Below are 22,537 nucleotides of genomic sequence, written 5' to 3' on the forward strand. Positions count from 1 at the left end.
CCAGACCTGAGCATTTCCCTCCGTCTCACTGACTTTCCAAAATCAGTCGCATGTCCTGCAAGTTGAAAATGGCAGCAGCACAGGCTTTGCTGACGTGAAGGAATGCGGGAGGAAAGAGGCTGTTTGAGCCACTAATGGGAGAGGAAAGTTGTTTTGAATAAAAAAAAATCGTTTGTGTTTTTATGAGCCCGGCCTTGGAGCAGTGTTGTGTCTGTGTGCTATCCGAGGTGTGTAACACCTGTTCCCGCTGAGCAGCGCTGTCCGGTTGCCAGTGGGATGCGGCCCCGTGAGGGTGCTGGGGCTGCGCCCGGACATTCCCGGCCTTTGCCGAGCGGCGTTCGCTGCGGGCAGGGCGAGCTCGGTACTGGGAGGAGCCCGGTACTGGGAGGAGCCGCAGCGGGCCGGGACCGGCACCGGGCGGCCTCTGTCCCGGCTCTGGCGCTGCCGTTGGCGGCCGCCCGAGGGCAGCACGGCCGCGGGGAAGGGGCGGCGGGGCCGGGTCAGCTCCGGGAGCCCTCGGGGGGCCGAGCGCCGTCCAGCCGTGCTCCGCTCTGCCATGGCCTCTCCTGTCATGCCTGGGTTTCTCCCTTTTTTTCTCACAGGGAGGAGTAAAAGTCCTGATTACCGGCCCGTGGCAGGAAGCCAGCAATAATTACAGCTGTCTGTTCGATCAGATCTCAGTGCCTGCATCTTTAATTCAGCCAGGGGTACTGCGCTGCTACTGCCCAGGTAAGGAGCACCGCTCTCCTACAGCGGGTGTTTTCAGAGCCTGTTCGTGCCATGTACATGTCCTGACCCACTGTGAAAGGCGGTGCATAGGCATCAAGAAGCTTTTCCTTTTTCTTTGACCTAGACAGTGTGAGAAGACCAATTTGACATCTTGATACATCACAATAGATCACAACAAATACTATTTAGAATCTCTGAATTAACTTTAAAATAATTATTTGAAGTAATTTAAACTAATGCTAAGCGTTCCTTTAGTTTTGAAATAGCAGATTAAAGACTTATTTAGGGGTGCACTCACTTTTCTGCTGACTCAGTTTGCCTACATTTTACCCTTTGTCCTTGTTAGAGGATGAGAATATCTCCAGCCCCCCTACAGAGATTTTCAGTAGTGCTGGCCCTCAGTATGTGATGCAGAATAACTTGGCTTCATTGCTAGGCCTCGGCTTCCCACTGGAAATGCAGTGAGGCTGGTTAATCTTTGGAAACACGTGATTCTGCCTCCTGCCAAAACAACCCATTAGGTGACTCTTGAGCTTAAAACCCCCATGTTTGAAAATACAGATTGGATTTTGGACTCTTCAGTTATCTAGTCCCAAAAATATTGTCAAATGCCCCCTCTCTTCACCTGCTCTCAGGCCAGTGAGCACATGGGGATATCCACAGGATAATTCCTCGCTGTGGGTTTTTGCGTGGAGTCCTGTCTTACCACATGCACTTTCCTTTTAGCTCATGACACTGGGCTCGTGACTTTGCAAGTTGCCTTCAACAATCAGATCATCTCCAATTCTGTGGTGTTTGAATATAAAGCCAGAGCTCTGCCAACCCTGCCTTCCTCCCAGCATGACTGGCTGTCCTTGGACGGTAAGAAGAGTGTGATATTCTTTAAGAAAGCTTACCAAATGTAGGGCTGTGAGCAGCTCCTGGAGGAGAGGGGAGAATATGTAGAGGTGCAAGTTTGTGCTGAGGGAAAGGGCTGTGGCAATATTAAAGTCCTCTCACTGAAATTTCTTACTAGTTCTTTCCATGGGAACAAAATGTTGCTGTCTTTGGTGACAAAGGGGTGTTTTCTTTGTCTGAATAGAAGGCTGATAATTTCCCTGAAACAAGGACTACCCAGTCCCTAGCAGGACAGAACCATTTACCCTGGATTTGTCTTTCCTGAGAACTCTAAAACTTGAGCTTGTCTAGAAAACTGTGTATTTATTAAGTAGAAAGTGGGGGGATACTGAGACATACAAGAGGGACATTCTAAGGAAGTTGGGGTGGTCCTGCCTCCAAAGAGTTGCATGGAGACAGAGCACTGTGGTATTGCAGATTAAAGAGAGGTTTGTGACATGACTGTAGAAGAACACTTGCAAACAGAAATGGAAATGGCTCTTAATGAGCAAGTACACATAGTCTTATGTTCAGCATCAAAATCGAGTTTGCTTGACTTCAGAGTATTGTAAGAGTCTGCAGGTGTTTTTCATCTGCCACCGAGGCCTCTGCTGCCTGTGGAGTACAGCAGACACTGTGTGATGTGATTGATACTCAGCTGTTAGCAATCTCTCCGGTGTAGCATGCTACCTGGGTAGGTTTCAAACCCCTTGTTTGACAGTTCCCTCAGTGCTGATGAATTCAGAGGAGCTGAGAAGGTGGCTGTGAGTGCTGTCTCTGGTGCCCCTGCAGTTTGTCTGGGAGCTCTTGGGTAGCGGGCCAGCTCCCAATTAGAGATTGTTTTGCTGTGGTGATGGTGAAAGGGAGGGGGACTGCAGCAGTGAACAAACTAGGGCATTGCTAACAGGGAGGGGGAAAAAAAAAGTAAGAGGACCACTGCATTGCAGAGGCCCTCCAGGGAATAAGACTGAATAATTGTACTAACCATGACTTATTGAAGCCTCTGCCTTGATGCACAATGCTCCAAAGGGAGCAAATTACACTCTTATTTAAAGGACCAGCAACATCTACCCATTTGTTGTTAGAGAACAAATGTTAGCTTAGCTAGCTAAGGTATAAGCTAATGTGAGTTAATTCTATCAATTGAATAAATACACAAATCCCTGTCTTCTCTGTTTGCTTTAATTTCCCTGCTTAAAATCCTTGCCCTACTGCCTGTTCTGTAATCTTGAGAGAAGATTTTCAAGGAATATTTGTAGTCACAAAATATTGACAGGAATTTTAAAATTCTTTGAATTAACTCAGTGGAACACTCTGAGTTCCTTTGCACCGCACTGTTAAAATACAGTTCATGATTCCAGCTGGCAGTGTTAACAGTCATACCTCAGGAATAGCATAGGAAAAGAACAAGCAATTTCCATCTCACCTAAGTTTAAATAAACAATTCCACAAATCTCTTTAATTTAAGGTCAAAGACATCCTGTATGTGAACTCTATGTTTTCACTTACATTAAGACAAAAATTGGTTTTTTTTGAGCACTGCACAAGTACTGGCCTTTGGGATCAGGGAGCAGTCCTGCAAATGACTGGGAAGTGTTGTGAGACCATCTTCCTCCATGCTGGTGCTTCTAGGACTGTATCAAGCCAAGTACAGGAATGCACAGAGAAGGATTTTGAAGGTGGCAGCATATCTGGTGCCATCCTCTGAAGGGCTCCTTCCTCTGTCCATGTCTGCTGTGCCGTGAAGGATAGTGCACCCTGTTCTGGCCTATACACAGACAGACATGCTTGTTTTATTCTGAGTTTTCCTTATTTTACTCCATGGATGAGTTAGATCTTTTACAAATGGGCACTTGACAGCAGCTGCTGATGTTCTTGCATTTTTTTTGTAGTTAATTGGAATAGTGTTCTTTTCAAAGCAAGCCTTCCTCCTTGTAAAGGAAGCACTCCCATGTGATCCTGATCTGTACTCATAAACTTGGCAGCCTTTTCTTTTTTCTGTGTAGAACTGTCAGTTTTCTGAAGCCATCATGTGCTTCTGTAGCCATTTGACCTCACTTTTCATTTGCTGTCTGTAGAGAGATTCTCTTAAGAAAGAACAGAAAAGCAAATGAGGCCCCTTATGAACTAAAGGGCAGAGATCTTCTTATGGCAGATGCATAACAAATTATAAAGGCATTTCAGTGCAGATTCCCAGTGGAAAGCACGTATGTTTGCCCTCTTTGCTGCTTTTCATAAAGTGTCTGAAGAGATGGTGTTTCCTTGGTGTGGGATGTGATCAGAAATTCCAGGGAAATGGGTATGGGTGCTCTTGGCATTACACTTACGCATCTGCAGGAAAGAGGACAGAACTTAAAAATAAGGGCAGACCATGTGTGTATTGACGAGTCAAGTGTGTATGGCATGGACAAAGGTGTGACTGGTGCTGAATGTAAATGGCACTGATGCAGGAGCACTTGACAGGCAGCCTTTCAGCTACTGCTGGGTTCTCTATTTATGATCTGGCTGACTTTCCCAGCTGGAAAACATAAAAAAGACCGAGGGGAGTTGGTGGCTCACTCATGTTAGCGTGACATGGCCTTACCTGTGGTATCCAAACTCTCATTTTGGCATGCAGGAGGTGGATGGAATCACACGCAGTCACATTATCTGTGACCATACAGTGTGCGTGTGCTACCTCTGGCATTCCACAGTTTGACAGGTACATGATTTCTGTAAGGTGGTGGTAAGCATGCAAGGTGGTAGATGTTCATCACCAAAAACCATGGCACGTGCCTATTTAGCAGGACGAGATGCCCTTCTTAGCATGCAGATGTGATGAGATGCAAGACAACAGTCATGTAGGAGAGATGGGTTCAGTATCACTGAGGTCTTTAGAAATGTTGTTTTGCAGCTATAAGAGACTTTTGGTAGGAAAAAAGTTCATGTTCATAAACAGTATCACTGTTCTTCACTCATCTTTCCATCTGGGTGGAGGTGATTGGATGTTTAACTTTACATCTTGGATTCTACCATAAAAGATTATCTATTTGGGTTCTCTTTGGGAAGAGGAATAAATGTTTTGTACCGTGTTACAGGGCTGCCATGCAGCTCACTGGGACATGTGAGCATTGATAGAGGACTATGATACCTTGCTCCTTCCTAGTGACTACACAGTAAACAAGTTTCTATTCCTCCTCCTCTATCCTGAGGACTCTGCAGTATGGAGGCTTTGTCTGTTCTGTATATATTCCTGCTGAGATTTCTTGGGTGTTTTTTTTCCCTTCACACACCATTGTCAAGGACGCTTTCAGGAAGCCAGTCTCCTACTGCTCCGACTGCATTTCCCAGACTGCCCTTTTCCATTTTGACTATAATGTGAGTGAATTGATGCGAGGAGCATTCAATTTTCTGTGCTGAGTGTTGTCTTCTGAGCCAGCCTGACTTCATGGTCAGACGTCTGATTCCTCTGGGATGTCAGTGTTTGTTCTCAGGCCGATGACTGAACATGCCCTGCTGCCCCGGGGAGTCTGCCGTGGGGCTCGCGGCTCCTCTGTGGATCGTGGGACTGCACATTCTCCGGAATTCTGTGTCAGGTTTTAACGCTCTGCAAATTTGCCTTATTAGAGCAGTTGGTAAAAGTACAAATATTGCGTGTGTAGCGAGGTGAGGAGAACTGTGCGTACGAGCCTGGCTGCGGGAAGGTGACCGCAGGTATGTCACGCCCCGGGCCCGACTCGCTGCCGCAGGCCGTGTTCCCGCACGCTCCGGGCGGCTCCGCGGGCGGCGGGAGCAGCAGAGGGAGCGGCGGGAGCAGCAGAGGGAGCGGCGGGAGCAGCGGGCGGGCGCTGCCGCCGCCGGGGCCGCGCTGTAAACACGGCGTTGGCCGCCAATGGGGGCCGGTGACGTCAGGGCGGGGCGGGCCCGGCGGGCGCGGAGCGGGGCAGGGCCCGGCGGCCGCGCCGCGCAGACAATGGGAGGTGGCGGCAGCCGGTGCTCGCCCGCAGCCGCTCTGGGCCGCCGCTGAGCGCGGGGCGGGGAGCCCATCGGACGGGGCTGGCATCCCGCTATGAGGGGAGCGGGGGGCCCCGGCGTGGGCTGAGGGTGGCGGTGGGACCCCGCCCGGGCAGCCCGAGCCGGAGCGCTCCGCGGCGCGGTCTCGGGGCTCCGCCGCCCCCGCAAAGTGCCCGGGCGCCCCGGGGCGGGTACCGGCTCTCGGTGACTTGCGGGTGCGAGAGGGTGTCTGGCGCGGCGATGGGCCCGCGGGCGCGCCCGGGGTGACCGGGGCGGCCTCCGCCTCCCAGCCCCTGCCTGACGCGCTGCCCGGGACGCCGCTGCCCTCTGGCCGCCGCCCCCGCGGTTCTTGTCGCGGGCTCCGGCGCACGGCGGGGCGGGCGGCAGCCGTGGACCGGCAGCGAGCCGCCCGAGGCTCTGAGGCGGCGCTGGCCCCGGGGCGGGCGCGGGGCGGCGGGCGCGGGGCGAGGAGTGGCCCTGTCTCCGCATGCCGGCCCGTGCCCCCCGGAGTCGGCTGCCGACCCCGGCCCAACGGCTCCAGTTCTCGGGCGGCCGTGCTCGCCGCCATGCCCCCGGCCGCTGAACGGCGCCCGGCATCGTCCTCCGGCGGGGCCGCCCCGAGCCCTGGCCTGAGCCATGCCGGCCAGCGCTAGCCCGCCCGCTGTGGCCGCCGGGGCGCGGGGGGGGGCACCGCTGAGACCCGCCGGCGCTGCGGCAGCACGGCGGAGCTCCAGCTGGCTGCGAGGATGCGAAAGACGACAACCAGGTCTGGGGGGAGCCTGCTCTGCCCGCCCCTTCTGAGAGGGCTGCGCCAGATGCTGGCTGGAGCCTCCGCTGATGCCTTGTAGACTCTCAGGTCAGTCCTCTGGTACCAAGTGTTGTCATATTATTTACCTGGAAGCAGGTAGAGGGACTACAGAGGGGTCTGAGACCCCCAGCTTTTTGCAGGTGGATGTGCAGATGTGACAAGGTACTGCTTCCAGTAAGTATTAGAGGATAAATGTGTCATGCAGTGCTTGTTTGGGTTTAAATCTGCATGCTTCTGTGTTGTCCCTCACTCTGCTGCACTTCCAGCGTAACTGCACGCCTTGCTGCTCGCTGTTCCCCCCCTTTCCTGTGCCCCCAGCTGTGGGACGTGGCCGTGTTTTGTTCTGCTCACCCTCTCTCGTTGGTCCCCAGCCCCTCCCGGGTGATGTTTTGATGCAGACTCAGAGTTGTGACAGCACTTTAATTGTAGCATCACGTGTGCAGCAGGACAGATTACATCTGAGTGCCTCCAGCTCACAGCCTTTCGTTCTGGGCAGCTGGTTCGGCAGAGGAGGAGGTCGGTAGCCCAAACCTTGGGGATCTTAGGCATGCTGGAAGCACACACCTACTCTGCACCACGTTATTAGAAAACTTGTTTTGCAGCGTGCTTCATCAGAAAGTGGGACTGGGAACGGGACTTCAAGAGACCTGTAGGTCACTCCCAGTTTAGATGTGGTAAATGTGGCTGATGTCAGACTTTCTGAAAGCTTCCAGTGAAGGAGATCTCAGTTTCTTTTGCTCACCTGTTCCAGTGACTCTTGAGGTTATTTTAATGAGAGAAAACTCGAGTCTAAATTGCTACTGTACATGTACATACATACCATACACAGTACTGTAAGCACAGATACTGCATAATGTGGCATGAGGTGGTTTTTTCCTGTTTGTAGCTCCTTTAGCACGTAGCCCTTGGAGGAGGGAGTCTCCAGGAGCTGTGGGTAGTAGCTGTGTGCAGGTGAGCAGCAGCACAGCATGTCCTCCTAGACTGTTGCTCTTTGCATACATCCAAAAGCACATCTTTCATATTGGCACCCATGGGAAAGCCCATTTCTGACCAGAGATGCTGAGGCTGACCTTAGACAGCCAACGTTTTATACAAGTTACAAAATAGCACATGCAAGTGATGTCTTTAGCAGTATGCCCTACCTCTAAAATATAGAAGTCCACATGGCATGTGTAAAATCTTCCTTTGCTGAAATAGCTGTTCCTGGATAGCATTAAAATCTCACCCTCTCTTAAGACCTGAGGAAGAGAAGCCTGAAAAAATAGGGCAGCAAGTGCTTTATTGGAAGACGTCAGCCTGAACCACCCTCCTTCTCTTCTCTAGTATGGCATGATAAAGAAAAGTGCCCTATTTTGAGAGAGCACTGACCGCTGGGGATGACAGAGAGGAACAGAGTAGTCCCAGATGGCATGGGAGTAATAGCAGCATTGGAAGAACTTTGGAAAAAGAGTTCCCAGTAAGAAATCATGCCCTGCTAGGTGGCTAATGGCTTAAAATCGCTGACAATGCTTGTATGTGCAGGATGATATGACTTCATTATTCCTGCCCATGCCCAGTAGCGTTCATCTCTTGTGTGAAAGCACGGACTTTCTTCAGCTGCTGCTTCAGACTCAGAGTGTACGCACAGTGCTTTCCTCATTTCATGCCTCGGTAGTTGTGGCATTTCTTGCTAATCAAAAGGCCTGGAAGTGACCTCCCTCATTAGCATAGATACCCATTTGTCCTAGAATACAAAGTAAAAATTTTAAGTGCTTTCCTTTACTGATAGAGATCATGACCTATAACCACTTGCTGCTGAAGAGAGGTTCTCGTAAGGTGCATTGAGGATGTTATGGCAGTTTAATTTCAGAAATAGATGTTCCTGCAACACTGATATCTCAGAAATCAGTGCTAAGCCAGATTCCAAAATTGATACTGCGACATGAAGGTGTTCAGGGTTTGTACTGTATAGAAAAATTGAGCAAGATATTATAGACCAGTGACAGATGATTTGGAAAACAGGAACAGAGCAGTGGCACTCTGAGTGATGTGTCCTTACACTGCTTCCAACCCCACCCATAGCTTGCCCTGATGAGAGAATATGGAGAGTCTTGCTTGTTCTGCAAAACAGAAAAATGTCTTTGTGCTGCATGTTATTTTTACAATGCTCACTCTGTCACACTTGTTCAGTTCAGTCTGTGTGGCTCATGCAGTGAGTGATTTAACACAAACAGTGCTGGTAAAGAAACGGCACATGCTGAGAAGCCAGAGCCCCTCGGTGTGGCTTCTTCTGCTAGAGTATTTAAGCACAGTGCTTGGAACACGTGCAGATGCAGATCTCACACGCCACCGTTAGTTCAGCGGTTAGAGAGCTGTGGGGGAATAATTATATGCTGGGCAGATGCACCCCCCGGTGGAATGTGCAGGAAAGCGTGGACTCTCGTTCTTTAGAGTCCTTCCAGTCAGATACTGTCCTGTCATTTTGGTTGTGCAGCATGGCAAAAAAACCCCAAACCTCCAGGTAAGAATGTGAAAAAAGAGCAAGTGGTATAGACACCACTCGCTGCTAAAAAGTGCCAATTTCTTTTTCGTCTGTATTTTCAGCAGTATTTCCCCTGTAATAGTTCTAGCTGCACTGCCGAGTCACAAGTGACACTTGCTGTTTGAAGCTTGCATGGCAAAAGGACAAAAGATCCTTTGGAATCTGTACTTGTCCAGTACAGCAGTGTGCACAGATTAGAAAACAGCTCTCCATGCTAATTTCTTAAACTTGCCTGTCAAGCAAGGAGGACTTGTCACTCACTGCTGTGCCTTGGTATCCTCTTAGCTCCATGCCCTGGACCATGGTGGTGTTTTGGGTACCACACAAAGGAAGTGCAGGAGCTGATGCTTGATGAACATGTGCTGAGCTGTGCCCACCTGTTGGGGACACTGCATGCATGTCAAAAACAGAAATTCTGGAGTCTTTGGAACAGGCCTTTGGATTAGACAATGGGGAGGGCCGTGCAGAGGAGTGGGTTGTCATGGGGGGTGTAGGTGAAGCATTTGCAAGTGCTGTGTTTTAGTTCCCCTTTTAGTAGAGGGTCTGTGCAGTCAGGAGCTGTTGTCAGGCTGCACAAGGCATGTGCTTCTGCATCCCCTAGTGAAAACTTGTGTAATGTAAGTGGCTGGCATCTGTTTAGATTCTTACTGAGGAAATTCAGTGTTTATTGGAGGACACCACAGGAGAAAATGGAGAATCTAGGAGCCCAAACTAACTACTTTGCTCATTGCATTTTCCATTCACCGTGCCTGCCGTGGGGGCTCGTCAAGCCGTTGGTACAGGTCTGCTTTCAATTCATCATGAAGGGATCTGGGTTAAGAAAACAGTACTGGATTAAATGATCTCTGCTAAGAAAACCTAGTAATGTGAAACAATATCCAGGTTGTCTGGGCATAACTGTGCAAGCATACATACCGTAGCTCTGTAAGATGCTAACTGATGTAAACATCCATGTAACCTTAAAGAATTTGTACCGGAATAGTTTTGCATCTCTAGAAATGTTTAGTGCATAACCTGCTGTCATTACTGTGATCAGTAGTAAGCTCTCTCACAGTACAAATGAAAATGAAGCTTGTTCTCCACTTAAAAGATGATTCATGTTTTAGGGAAATGAGTACAAGACTCAAACCAATTTCTTAGTGCTGGTCAAAATCTGACCAAGCAGCTCTTTGTGGTCCCTCCCTGGTGGGACAGTTCAACTCCCTGCAGGCTGCCACCACCTCACCCTCTTATGCTAGGGAATGATGGTGAGAAGTAATTTTGGTGTTACATTGTTATTGTTAAATTTGAAGAGGAATAATTTCCATAAAAGATCCAATGTTCAGAGTGTTTTCTGTGAAATTGTGAGATGTCTTGGAGATAGAGAAATGTGATTATTTGCATCACCTTTGGTGGAGGAAGCCTTTAAGAACAGCTTCAGAAATGCTCTCTGTAGTTTCCTTAAGAATACTGTAATATTTCTTAGATTGGTATGTAATGGAAAAACTCAATATCTAATGTTTTGGCTCACAAGAAAAAATATTAAATTCTATTATCAAAAGCAGAGTCCTTGGGAAAATAGCGCATATATATATATGTATATGTAAATATGTGAATATGTTTGTATCATGCATCTTTGTTGCCTTTGGACAGAGTGAGGGTGCTTCCAATGTGAGACATCTCCTTGTGCTGGGGCTGTCTAGATTTCCTGTAAAATATAACAGGAGAAAAGCTTATTTGGGCAGTGATTTGTATGTTGTTGAGCTGTTATCTTCAGTGCACTGCAAGAGAGGTTCTTGTCATGAGATCTTATGTTGGCTTAAAAGACAAGGATGTGGAAACTGTGTTCCTGTAACTTCAGTGTCTGCTAAGCAAGTGGCCCTGCACAAACCCCTGAAATGAGCAAGACAGAAAAGATTGTGACTAACAAAATGAGAAATAATACAGGATAAAGGGTCTTGAACTTCTCAAAGTGATACCTGTAACATTCAGTCCTATGGCTCTTATAACCCATCTCTGAGTTATTGCAAAGTACATCTATTGGCTCATTAGCAGTGTGTGAACTGTGCTGGCCCTGGTTCAAATGCTGCTAATCCAGTGTGTGCCCAGGGCTAGGTGATGGAGAGGAGCCTTTCACCTCATCGCTGAGTCCAGGGGGATTCTTGAGGGAAGGTGTCCTGTCTTTTGGCTGTTCCTGTGTGCTTTAAAGCGTCCTTGTTTTCTTTTGTTAAGGGTGTACCAACTCTTGCAGCATAGCTACTTGCTGTGTGCCTTTTTTGGTAGACCAATGCAGTGCATGCACTTCAAGTGACCAGTCCCTTGAAAACACTATACATAAATAATTTTGAAATTGCCATCAGTTGTGGCTTTGTTCTAGCTGCTTAGGCCACAGTGTTGATCACCTGAAAAATGGGGAGCACAGAAATACCGTCCCTGCACTGCCACCCCACTTACCTCATTTGCTGCCTGGAGCTTTCTGATTTGAGGGTGTGCCCTGAGCTGGGTAAATGCTGGCAGTCTCTGCTACACACTGAGAGGACTCTGACTCCCTCCACACTGTGCTGGCACTCCAGAATGTTTGTTTCCACTTCTCATTTTACGAATAGCAGCATATTTCTAACCTGCCTGATTAGGTCAGAATCAGGTAGTCCTGCCCTAAATACTTTCCAGGAGCACTGCCAGGTGTCTCAGTAGGAATACCAGATGCTGTTTGAAATTCTATTTCCCAAGAAAAGTTCCCTGCTTTTGTTTCTTTGGTTAAGTGTTTCCATCTCGGGACAGTGCTGGTGACAGACGTACCTTTGGTAACTTCAGTCTTCTGACAATAACTTACAGGAAGTTCTCAGGATCTTTAGCTTGGAATCAGGAAAGATGAAGGCTTCATTACAGGTCATGGAGCCCAGAGAGAAGAATCTGGAAAATAGACACAAACGTAGGGCCCTCTAGTTCTGTTTCACAGTGGTTTCGGCTTGGAAAAAAAAAGGGGGGGGGTGGGAGGGAAATACTAATCTGCACAGTGTGCTCCTACATCTTACTGGAAAAAGTTTTTCCTTCTGTTTCCAGGCGTACAAAATAATTGTTCTCTCTTGACCTCTAAATGAATAAGAGCAAATCCACAGAATCTTGCAGCCCTGGGCTTGTTGATCTGTAACACTGATTCAAGCCAAATTTCTTCTTTTAAAAAGATTCTGCTTTTGCCTGTATGAGGTTGAAGGCTCAGATGCGATACCCAGTACCCAGCATGTGTTGCCACTCTCAGCTCTAATAAAATGCAAGTACTGGTACCCAGCTAGAGAGAGTGGCATTACCTGTGCAGAAAGGAGCCCTGTGTGGCAGACCTGGCACTTTCCCAGGTGCCTGAGCTGTCACGGCTGTGTTTGCACAGGCCTGCAGCGAGAGGGGAGGGCTCATTGGGGCCAGGTCTGTACCAGTCTCTGCAGTGGACGTGCCTCGCCTGGCAATGGGGAGGGAGGAGACAGCGGCGTGGACTGCACTGCAGCACACTGCAGCACTCCTGGAACAAAGATTTGCTGGGCAGACAGGACTTGTGTTGCTGCCGTGTGCTGACCACAGCTCAGGGGGAGAGGGCCCTGAGACTGCATCAGCACAATGGGTATTTCCTCATGTAGCTGTCAGGCCTTTCCCAGAGGCTTTGCAATTCACACAACAACTGAAGGATTAATAAGGCACTAATTATAAGTGATTTGGACTAGTGAGTGTACCTCTGGCAGGAGGCCACAGTCCTTTGTCCCTGGCTCTTGAGCAGCCAGGGTGGGGTGCTGAAGCTGGCCAGAAGGGAGTGGAGCTCTTGTTTGCTGTTAAACCACAGCAGCCTCTGGGTGAGAAGGGGACATCTCCAGCCAGTGGACCCGAGCTGTCTCATACCAATGGTCAGCAATATAGTGATCTGTTAACCTGTCTGAATCTCCCTGCTTCACCATTCAAGCATTGGTAGTTGTAGGATAGTGCTATGTTATAGCGCAGGGAGAAGAAAATCAGTAGCACAGCCCTGAGACTTCTGCAGGGACCAGAGGGCTCCAGAGTTGCACTGCTTTCCAGAATGGTGTTACGGGATTGTCCATGCCTGTACACTGATTTCTGGTAGTTCTGTTTCTGACACTTGGCTGAAGCTGTTGTCCAAGAAAGGGAGCCTGCCAGGGAAGGAGTAAGTGCCCTGTTAAAGGCTCGTTTTCCTAAGCACAAAAGGAAGCAGAAGAGTCTTTTTCCTCCGGGTACCACTATTGCATGATTCCAGGAGGCAAGCCAAGCTGAATTCAGGACTCTTATAAAGTAGGGGGAATGACTCTTAAATGGCAGATATGATCCTACTGATGCTCTCTGAATGGGTATATTTACTTAGAGTTTATTTGTGTTTTCAAAGATCCTGCATTACCCCTGTCCATTGTTGTGTGGATACAGCTGGACTCACAAGGAAAGAGATCTGTCTTTTGCCTGCGTTTTTCATTTTTCTGTCTGTTTTCTGTATGGAAGTTCCCTGGAATTGCAGTCAAAGGGTTGCTGCAGGAACTTGAAGAGCTAGGATGCTGCAGGGCAAGTGTGTGTGTGGATTGCCAAGCAGAGCAGATCTCCTCTGTGACTTCCAGGATAGCTGTTTGTGGCTTCCTGCAGTTGGCTGTCAAAGCCTGAGCTTGGTTTCCGTGGAAAAATCCTTATTCTGGCTTTCTCCCACTTAGATAACCAGTTCAGGATGTCAATATTGGAACGACTTGAGCAGATGGAGAGGAGAATGGCTGAAATGACAGGCTCCCAGCAGCACAAGCAAGGAGTAGGAGGCGGGAGTAATGGGAGTGGGAACGGTGGAACGCAGGTCCAGGTATGAACCCCGCTGTATCCAGAGATGGCAGCTTTATGCTTTCTTACCACAGTTTGTTTTTTTGGGGCGAGGGGTTTGGAAAGGATTATGGTTCGTCCTAAATAATAAATTTGGTTTGTGGATGTCTAACAGCAATTGGTTTTCAGTCGCATTGGCCATTGTCTCAGTACTCGTAGAGGCAGAAGGCTGCTTACTTGAGGCAGGTCGCAGCTCCTCTCCGTGGCTAAATTGGGATATGTGTGGTGTTTCAGTGCGTTTCTGGGACTGGGACCCTGGGCAGCTGCTTTGAGAGCCGCGTGGTGGTGGTGTGCGAGAAGATGATGAGTCGTGCTTGCTGGGCAAAGTCCAAACACTTGATCCATTCAAAGACTTTCCGAGGAATGACACTGCTCCACCTAGCTGCTGCCCAGGGCTATGCTACACTGATCCAGACCCTCATCAAATGGCGGTAAGACCCAGTCCGCTGGACTCTGGGGTTTCAGTACAGGCATGGCAGAAGCATACATAAACTGTGCTCAGTCCATATTTCTGGTTGTCCTGTACAAACAGTCAAGTCCCTGAACTTGTTCCCATCCCCTGATCAGACAGGACCTGTCTCTTGAGAGAGCGAGTCCAGTCACTGGATGTATCATGCTCTTCAAGTCTCTGGTGGGGGCACTGTCTGGAGTAAATACATGTGTCGTGGGCATGTGTGTGGCCACTTCTCTGTGGTGTGGTGCATTGGGTAAAGCTGTGCTTAGGCTATGATCCTGACATGGCTACAGAGCACCATTTGTTCTGTTGTTTCCCCTGCAGCACTAAACATGCAGACAGCATTGATCTGGAGCTGGAAGTTGACCCTTTGAATGTGGATCATTTCTCCTGCACTCCTCTGGTAAGAGCAGAGTCTGAAACTTCTGAAAGAGTCTGAGGACCCTCTGGAGTTCTTTCTGATGTGTTGTTTTCCTAATGTGTTTCATTCTCTGGAGAGTAGATGTTTCTTGTGTGTTCCTGCTCTGTACATGGTAAGACATGGTACTGTCAGCTTCCTGGCATTTTGTTTTGAGAGAGCACACAGAACAAAACCTTGGCATTGAGTAACATGAGGAAAGGGGACAGACAATTGGTTCTGGTGTGTGTTTTACACAATATCTAGTGTCCGCTATCGTGCTAGAAAAACTCTGCACGACTTCTTTCACGTTGTTCTCTGTGACTGTATAATTGTAGAGGTTGTAAAGTCATTACAATATCTTGGTCATTGGAATCATGAAATCATGACTGAGAACTTAGACAAGTAAAAAACCAAAGCAGGTGGAACCAGAATTTCCAGTTTACAACAGCAGAGTATTGATTTTATTGTTCTCAACCTTTGGTCCTGTCCACATGTTTCTGACCTCAGAGATTCCTTTGCGTATGAGACTGTTCTGTCTCTGCAGTGATGCCAGTGTCTCAAAAAAAAAAAGCCCAAATCAACCCAAAATTTATTGCTAAATAAAACACTGTCACTCTGTCAGCTTTATTTGGCAGATGGAGGTTTCTCTGTTGTAGGAGAGAATAGCATGTATTTGGTCCTCTGTAATGGCCTTTTGTTGAGATGGGACAGTTATAAAAGTCATTTGCTGGCTTCAAGCATGTCATGGTTATGTTTATCAAAGTCATTTTTCCATAAGCTGGGGACCAGACTCCACTGTATTATCAAGAAAGGAAGGATAAGGCAGGTTGCCCAATGGGTCAATTATCCTTTTCTTCTTCAGATGTGGGCATGTGCCCTGGGCCACATGGATGCAGCTGTTGTGCTGTACAAGTGGGACCGCCGAGCCATCTCTATTCCTGACTCCCTTGGGAGACTGCCACTGGCCATTGCTCGGTCTCGGGGCCATGTAAAGTTGGCAGAGTGCTTGGAGCAGCTACAGCGAGATGAACAAACTCAGCTTGGGCAAAACCCCAGGATTCAGTGCCCCTCAAGCACAGACTCCAACACAGAGAACTGGGTGTCCCAGTGGCACAGTGAGCTTGTTGCCTCTCAGGAGCCTCAGAAGGGAGTCACAGTGATTTCCAGTACAAACACAGGTAAACAAACTGAGGCATGCCACTGTTTTGCTGTCATTTGACATGTGAAAACGTGGGAGCAAGGAGATCACCTGAGCAGTGGATGCCACCTGTAGCCCTGTTGTCCATGCTTAATTCTTTCTTGTGCTCTGTACACTTGCATAAGCATCAGGAAGAGGAGTGGTTGAGGCATTTCCTCCCTGGTGGTTGTTACTACTCCCTTTGCACATCCTCTTGGGTGTCATGGATCATGGCACAAACTTCACCCTGCAGCTCTGAGGCAGAAACTGTTTCATTTTCCTATAGTGATCGTGGGTTGCCATGTTTAGTTTTAATTAGTGATCTGTTTGTTTCCAGAGCTGAGACGGCCAAGATCAGAACCTTCCAGTTATTACAGGTAGTGAGACTCAGAAAGATTACCCTGCAACCCAAAAAGCATAAGCTGAGCCCTGAATATTTTCCAAGCCCGGCAAGAGAAGCTGCTTTCCACTGCACTGAGCCTGGAGCAGCCGAGCATTAGGAAGCAGAACTCCAGCTCCAAGCAATTCCTCCACTGAGACAATCAGCCCCAGTGAACGGAATGAGGGACTATGGCCGGGAGCTCTCCCAGCACATCCCAGAAGTTACTGGGTACCGGGGCTCTGGCAGCCAAGCAGGCATCAAATGGAACCCAAAAGACATTTATATCGGTGTGTCTGCAGTGCAGGTGGCAGGGAACCAGAAGGGGACTGCCCTGGGGAAGGATGCTGTAGCCCATCGGCTACGCCAGCGGGAGCAGATGAATGTGCTGATGATGGCTGACAGGGAGATGGTGGATGCAGAGCTCTTGTCCTACAGAGACAACGCAGGGGATGAGGACTGCTTACACCACATGGATGAACTACAGGTAAACATATGCACAGCACCAAGATCAGCGGTCTCAGAGAACACGGTGGCTTCACAGAGGAGCCTGGCTGTGAGAAGCTCCTGTGGGGGCCTCTAGAGACTCTAAATTGTACTTGGAGAAAGGATGTGGTTACACAGTCAATGTATACTTTCTTCCAATTTCAATCTGGACACAAAGGCTAATGGTTAGCATTTAGGATCGTGCACTAGCATAAACTTCAACATTGTACAGAATGCACAAAATTGTTTGCAATTGTGCAAGGGAAAAGGAAAAAGCAGAACCTTCTGCTCACAGCAGTACATGAGACTGAGGTGGCCCCATAGTCCTTTGGGAACTGAGCAGCGGTCCCTACAAAGACAAGAAGATCTGAGAGGGGTAGTGCTATGGTTGCAGATGAAGCCACTGCACTTTAGAGGGCAATGAGGTAACAGTGGAGAAGGGGAGAGACAATGGGTTTGAGGAAGGAAGAATTACACTAGGTATGGAATAGAGGATGTAAAAGTACAAGAGAAGCAGGAAAGATACACAAGAAGTAGTCACTGGGAGAAAGATACCGTGGTTGTCTGAGCAAAAAAAATTATGGGAGCACAGCCTTACCTGTGCTGCCTTAGCATCTCTGAATGTTCTCCTCTGGCTGGTGTAACACGGATGAAGCAGGTCACTGCGAAACAAGAACTGTTTTCTGTTCTCGGTATTAAGGATTCTGTGAACCTCGGTGGGCTGAAGGATATCATTTAGAAGGATTCCTGACGATGTGTTGTCCCAAGGTTTTTAGATTCTCTTGATGTGCCTTTATTATCATGTCATGCTCTACCGCACATCTCAGCAAAAGGGTGGCGAGACCACTTTTCCTTTGGAAACAAGATACCAGTGACAGCTGTCAGTAGCATAGAGTAAGGACCCAGAGACATTAACCTTTCTCCAGATCTCTTGTGGGCTCCCCATAAAGAAAAAAAAAGGAGTCTGGGGAATATGAAACCCTGCAGTGCTTTGTCTGAAGAGACAGAAAACCAAGTGAACACTGGTTAATGAATTTCTCCTCAGTGCTGAGACGGACTGTAGACTCCAGCTTCCACAGGTTTGGGGGAGATGGGGCATTCTGTCTAAAGCTGGGCTGTAACATGGAAGCACAAGGCATCTTCTACCAGGCAGCAAAAGTTTGCTCTCCTTTCCCCTTTGACAGGTGAACATGATGACACTTGCAGAGCACATTATTGAAGCTACGCCTGACAGGATCAAGCGGGAGAATTTTGTGCCAATGGAATCACTGCTGGTGGAGAGAACAGACAGTGCTGCCATGAGCACCACTATGAGCTGGCTGGCCAGTTACCTTGCTGATGTCGATCACTTGCCGAGTGCTGCACAGATCAGGTCAGTGAGAGCTGTGAGGTTGCTCTGGGTTTTGGCATGCTGTGAATGCTGAGCAGTGTGTACTGACTCTTCAGCCTGCAGATGCCAGTTCTCACCGAGACTCAGTGCTGGTCTTCCAAGTCCAGTCACACTCTTGTGCTCAGACAACACAGCTACAAATTCATGGAATGAGGGGTTCACTCCAGTGCCACGTCTGTGCAGTGCAGTGTAATACAGGCAGCCTCAGGGGTGTGGGGTGTTGCTTGGAGAGAGGGAGGGGAGCATAAACTTCTGTCTTGAACTCAGAAATGTTGTTGTCCTTATCTGTGATACCAGCCCGGATGCTTTGTAATTCCCACTGTGATTGGTATTTCAGAAGTCTGTATAGTGAACCCCTGACCCCTTCTTCGAACACCAGCTTGAGCCCTGCAGGCTCACCAATCAGTGAAATAGCTTTTGAGAAACCCAGCCTTCCCTCGGCAGCAGACTGGTCCGAATTTCTGAGTGCGTCCACCAGCGAGAAGGTAGAAAATGAGTTTGCACAGTTAACTCTGTCTGATCATGAGCAGAGAGAACTCTATGAAGCTGCCAAACTCGTCCAGACAGTGTTCAGGAAATACAAGGTATGTGGCCCAAACGTCCAGTGTCTTCCTTGTTAGGTGTGAGAGAGTAATATTTGTTACAAAGCAAAGTGTGGGTAATACCCATTCCTGGGACAAAAATACCGTTTCTGTCATAACCTTTTCGATGCTTCTGGCATTTGCTTGTTTGCTCAGCAAATACCGTCCTGGGGAGAGCATGCCATGCCATGGCACACCCGCTGTGTGAGCAGGGCTCACAGAGCATATCCTCAAAACGTACCCCAGAGGTTCTGGGGTGTAAAGATGCGTTTTGAGGGTTTGTTCCTTACATGAGTTGACAGTAGAGACATTTGCAGGAAATGCCTAGGCCTGAGTCAGACCAGGTAGCACTCATAGGAGATGTTTGCCCTGCAAGCAGCTGAGAGCCACCTCGCCTGTCCTGGGTTTTGATGTGCTCTGAGTACTTACTGCTCCTTTCTTTCTCCACACAGGGTCGTCCTCTCCGGGAACAGCAAGAGGTGGCTGCTGCTGTTATTCAGCGTTGCTACCGAAAGTACAAACAGGTAATCAAGGAAGTGAAATTTTCTGAAGCACTTGTAAGTGCCATGAAGGCAGCCCTTTGTAATGGAAATTATCCCACTGTTCCTCTGGTGCACCTCTGGTGCTTTTCAGCATGCAATAGTGAAATCCCCTGCTCAGGCAAACTTGAAAAGGGAAGGAAATTCATGTTCTGCATCTTAATTTTGGAGGGAATCCTTGAAATTATTTTGTTTGTGATAATGCCTGCATTTTTGCTATGAGATGGAGGGCAGTGATGTATTATTCCCTACTGGGCTTTATGCATGCTACAGCCTGAGGAGACTGTTCTCTGACTAGTTGCTTGCCAAATTTCATTGTGAAATTGAAGTTGGTTTTGCCTTTGATAAAGGCAAAGATGAAAAATAGGTTGTTTTATTTTGCACATACTAAGTTTAAACTATTGGGAAATCACGTGTCATAGCTAAATGCAAGTTTTTCCAGGATTGAGACTGTTCTCCACACACTAGTTGGAGACATGTTTTCGGGCTGAGTTCTCAACCCCAGAAAAAGAAGATGCTTTTCCTTTTTGGTTTTTGGTTGGGATTTTTGTTGATTCGGGTTTTTTAGTTGTTGTTGTGGGGACAAGAGCCCCCATCCCGCTTTGCCCTTTTCTCTGCCAGACACCATCTGTTTGATGCTTGGCAGCATGTTACATAAAGTGAGAGGCAAGATGCCTGTGCTCTTTTACAACCTCATAAAAGTATTTATTTTGGAAAGTCTTTTAGTGTTAGGTGGCTGCATCATAATTCACACCCAACCCATCACACGGCTTTCATTCTGGAGTGATGTTTCCTGTATAGGAAAGCTTAATTCCTTTCAAAACTGCTTGACAAACTGCTTTGTCTTGGATCCTGGAATCGCTTCTTTTTGAAAGAAGATTGTTTGGGTTTTTTTGTTTTGTTTTTTTCATACTTTATTTGCAGAACTAACATTAACTATGTATTTTCTGTTTCTCCCCAAGCTTACTTGGATAGCCTTGAAGGTAATACAAATACAAACAGTATTTTGGAAACAATTCCCCGTGGGTCACTAACTTTCACATTCGGTATAAACCAGGAGAGCCTGGCATTTGGAGAAATGTTTTAATATTATCCATTAATAAATGCTGTGGTTGAGAAGTCACTGACAAACCAGACCTTGTAGGAGATGTGTAGAGACTTCTGTGCCACAGCGTATCGACTCCCATGAGCAGTGATGGGCTGAGGTCAGGGAGGGGTTTGCAGCCAGTTTCCTGAGGACAGGCTTTCCTTTGCTGCTTCTGATCAGCATCACTTGGTGACCTTTGCCTTGGCATTCGGGGAGCAGAGAACATTTAACCCACCCGTGCAGCCTGTCCTCTGTGTTCTGCTTGCCTGCCGAAGTATGTTGACCATTCATCTTTGAAATACCTGTGTCCTGAATTCCTAAGACCAACATCTCAGTATGTAGCTACTCATGCTGGAGGCACAGCTGTTGATGCCAGTCTTAAATTGTTCCCAGTCAATAATTTTCTGCTGTAAAGATGAGTTTCCCAGCTGTGCAACATCTTGCTCTCATCAGATTCTAGAATCAACTGAGCTTTTCTCAGGGCTACCTGGAGGCAAGGCATGCTTCTCCTGGAGAGCATGTGTCCTTGGAGTAATATTCCATCCACAGCTTCCTCCTGCCCACAGTTTTGTATCAGGCTGTTTTGTCAGCACAAGTGAGTTGAACTCTCTGGGACACTGGACTTACTGAGGCTTTCCCCTTCACAGATCTCCACTGATCCTCTTCCCACCATAGGGAACAAGAGGAGGAGAGGGGGCAGCTAATCAGCTAAGCAGGTCTTAAAGCCGAATGCAAACATATTGGGGTCTGGTCTATCCAGTGACTGCTGATTTCTCTTTCACATGCCTTATTCCTCTGCTTTGTTACTGCACAGCAGAGATCAGCACAGGCTTGTGACTAGATTGGAACAGTCACAGTTCACATCACGGGTTTGTGTTTGAACCCTTCTGTTCAGGGGTTTGTAACTCAGCCACAGAAGTCCCATCTGGGCTAAAAATTTGAAGGAAAACCATGACCAGCCACGAGTGGACTTCTTTAAAAACAGCAAATTTAAAACCACAATCTGATCCATTTCATTAAAAATGTTAAAAAGAAAAGAAAGGGAAAAAAACCCAATAGAAATTAATAATGACAAAATATAACCGTTCCTTATGACTGCTTCAATTCCAAAAAGTGAAATTTGGTAAATGGTGGCCTGTGATGATATTGGAGGGGTTTTTTTTTGCTTGGAGTGGTGTTGGGAGGGTTGTTTGTTTGCTTTTTGGGGTTTTTGTCCCAATAGATAGGAAAATATTGAGATGTGTTAAGACATTGCCCTGTACAGGACAGTAGCTGCTATTTCTGTCTCATATGTCTGATGAAGTGAGCAGAAGTCAAAGCTGATAAAATATCCAGAAACAACAGACACATACGTTTTGAAAGTATTAAAACTTATCAGATAAGATCAGCAAACACTGAAAGCCTCTGTTATAGTGTTAGTTCAGTGGTATGAGTACAACTTCTATACATTATTCTACATCTCCATCTTAAAAAGGACTTAAAATATGCATGAATGCATATGGTTTCTGTTCATGAGCCGTCATCTCCTTGCATGCTGTGAAAGGAAGAGGATGTAGAATAAAGAAGATTTCTTTTTAAGAGTTTGTGCCTGCTTTATTTGGACTCACAGGCCTAGAAATATTACAGTGCTAGGTGGAATTTGGATGTCTGTGACTGCTCATGCAATTTGTGAGTTCAGTGGATGCTTGTTTATGGATTTCTAATGAGTTTTAGTTTTGCCTGTGACTTAGGCTCAGTATTAGACTTGCCATAATTAGCTGTTGTGGGTTTGGGGGTTTGTTTGCGTTTGTTTTAAGTTAGAATTACTCTATTTGAAATGCTTGGATTTAAATGGATATACGAGCCATCAAAACTTTTTCAGTATTGTGCTGTTGCAGAGAAAGAGAAAATGAGCTGTTGAAAAGTGAATTGTCCTAGAACGTGGAATACACTTATAACAGCAAATTTGGTTCTTACAAAAGCAATTTGTTTAAAAGATATTTTAAAATGAAGAAACAAAAAAGTATATTTTGTCTTAGTTAATTTGTTAGCGTTTTGGAATAGTCACTCAAAGCTGCTTTATCCTTGCAGTCACTTAATTGGGCATCTTTTGCTGCTGTTGTTATGAGTTTTTACAACAAGGGGCTGCCTAGACCGAGCATCCCATGCTCTGCAGTGCCATTCCTGTATGCAAGGGAAAGCAATTCCCCTGAGTGCCATCAATGCTCTAATACAGACCTGCTGCATTCAAACACAGCTCAGCTCCACTTGTTCCAAGGTTGTTCATAAGTACACTTGGATCTGGTCA

The 22,537-nt window shown here is 47.4% G+C and overlaps 1 protein-coding gene across 1 annotated transcript in view; it reads left to right on the forward strand.

Annotated features, from left to right (window-relative positions):
* Window positions 1–22,537, forward strand: part of CAMTA1 (calmodulin binding transcription activator 1) — a 225,776-nt gene that overhangs the window by 187,647 nt on the left and 15,592 nt on the right. The window contains 16 exon segments of the mRNA XM_032708679.1: window positions 603–729; window positions 1,456–1,590; window positions 13,601–13,740; window positions 13,992–14,188; window positions 14,536–14,614; window positions 15,474–15,789; window positions 16,126–16,163; window positions 16,165–16,194; window positions 16,196–16,225; window positions 16,227–16,313; window positions 16,315–16,344; window positions 16,346–16,654; window positions 17,838–18,025; window positions 18,381–18,627; window positions 19,077–19,148; window positions 20,126–20,146. Coding sequence (XP_032564570.1) covers window positions 603–729; window positions 1,456–1,590; window positions 13,601–13,740; window positions 13,992–14,188; window positions 14,536–14,614; window positions 15,474–15,789; window positions 16,126–16,163; window positions 16,165–16,194; window positions 16,196–16,225; window positions 16,227–16,313; window positions 16,315–16,344; window positions 16,346–16,654; window positions 17,838–18,025; window positions 18,381–18,627; window positions 19,077–19,148; window positions 20,126–20,146 — 2,046 coding nt within the window.

This window comes from Chiroxiphia lanceolata, chromosome 22, assembly GCF_009829145.1.
Source record: "Chiroxiphia lanceolata isolate bChiLan1 chromosome 22, bChiLan1.pri, whole genome shotgun sequence".
Taxonomy (NCBI): domain Eukaryota; kingdom Metazoa; phylum Chordata; class Aves; order Passeriformes; family Pipridae; genus Chiroxiphia; species Chiroxiphia lanceolata.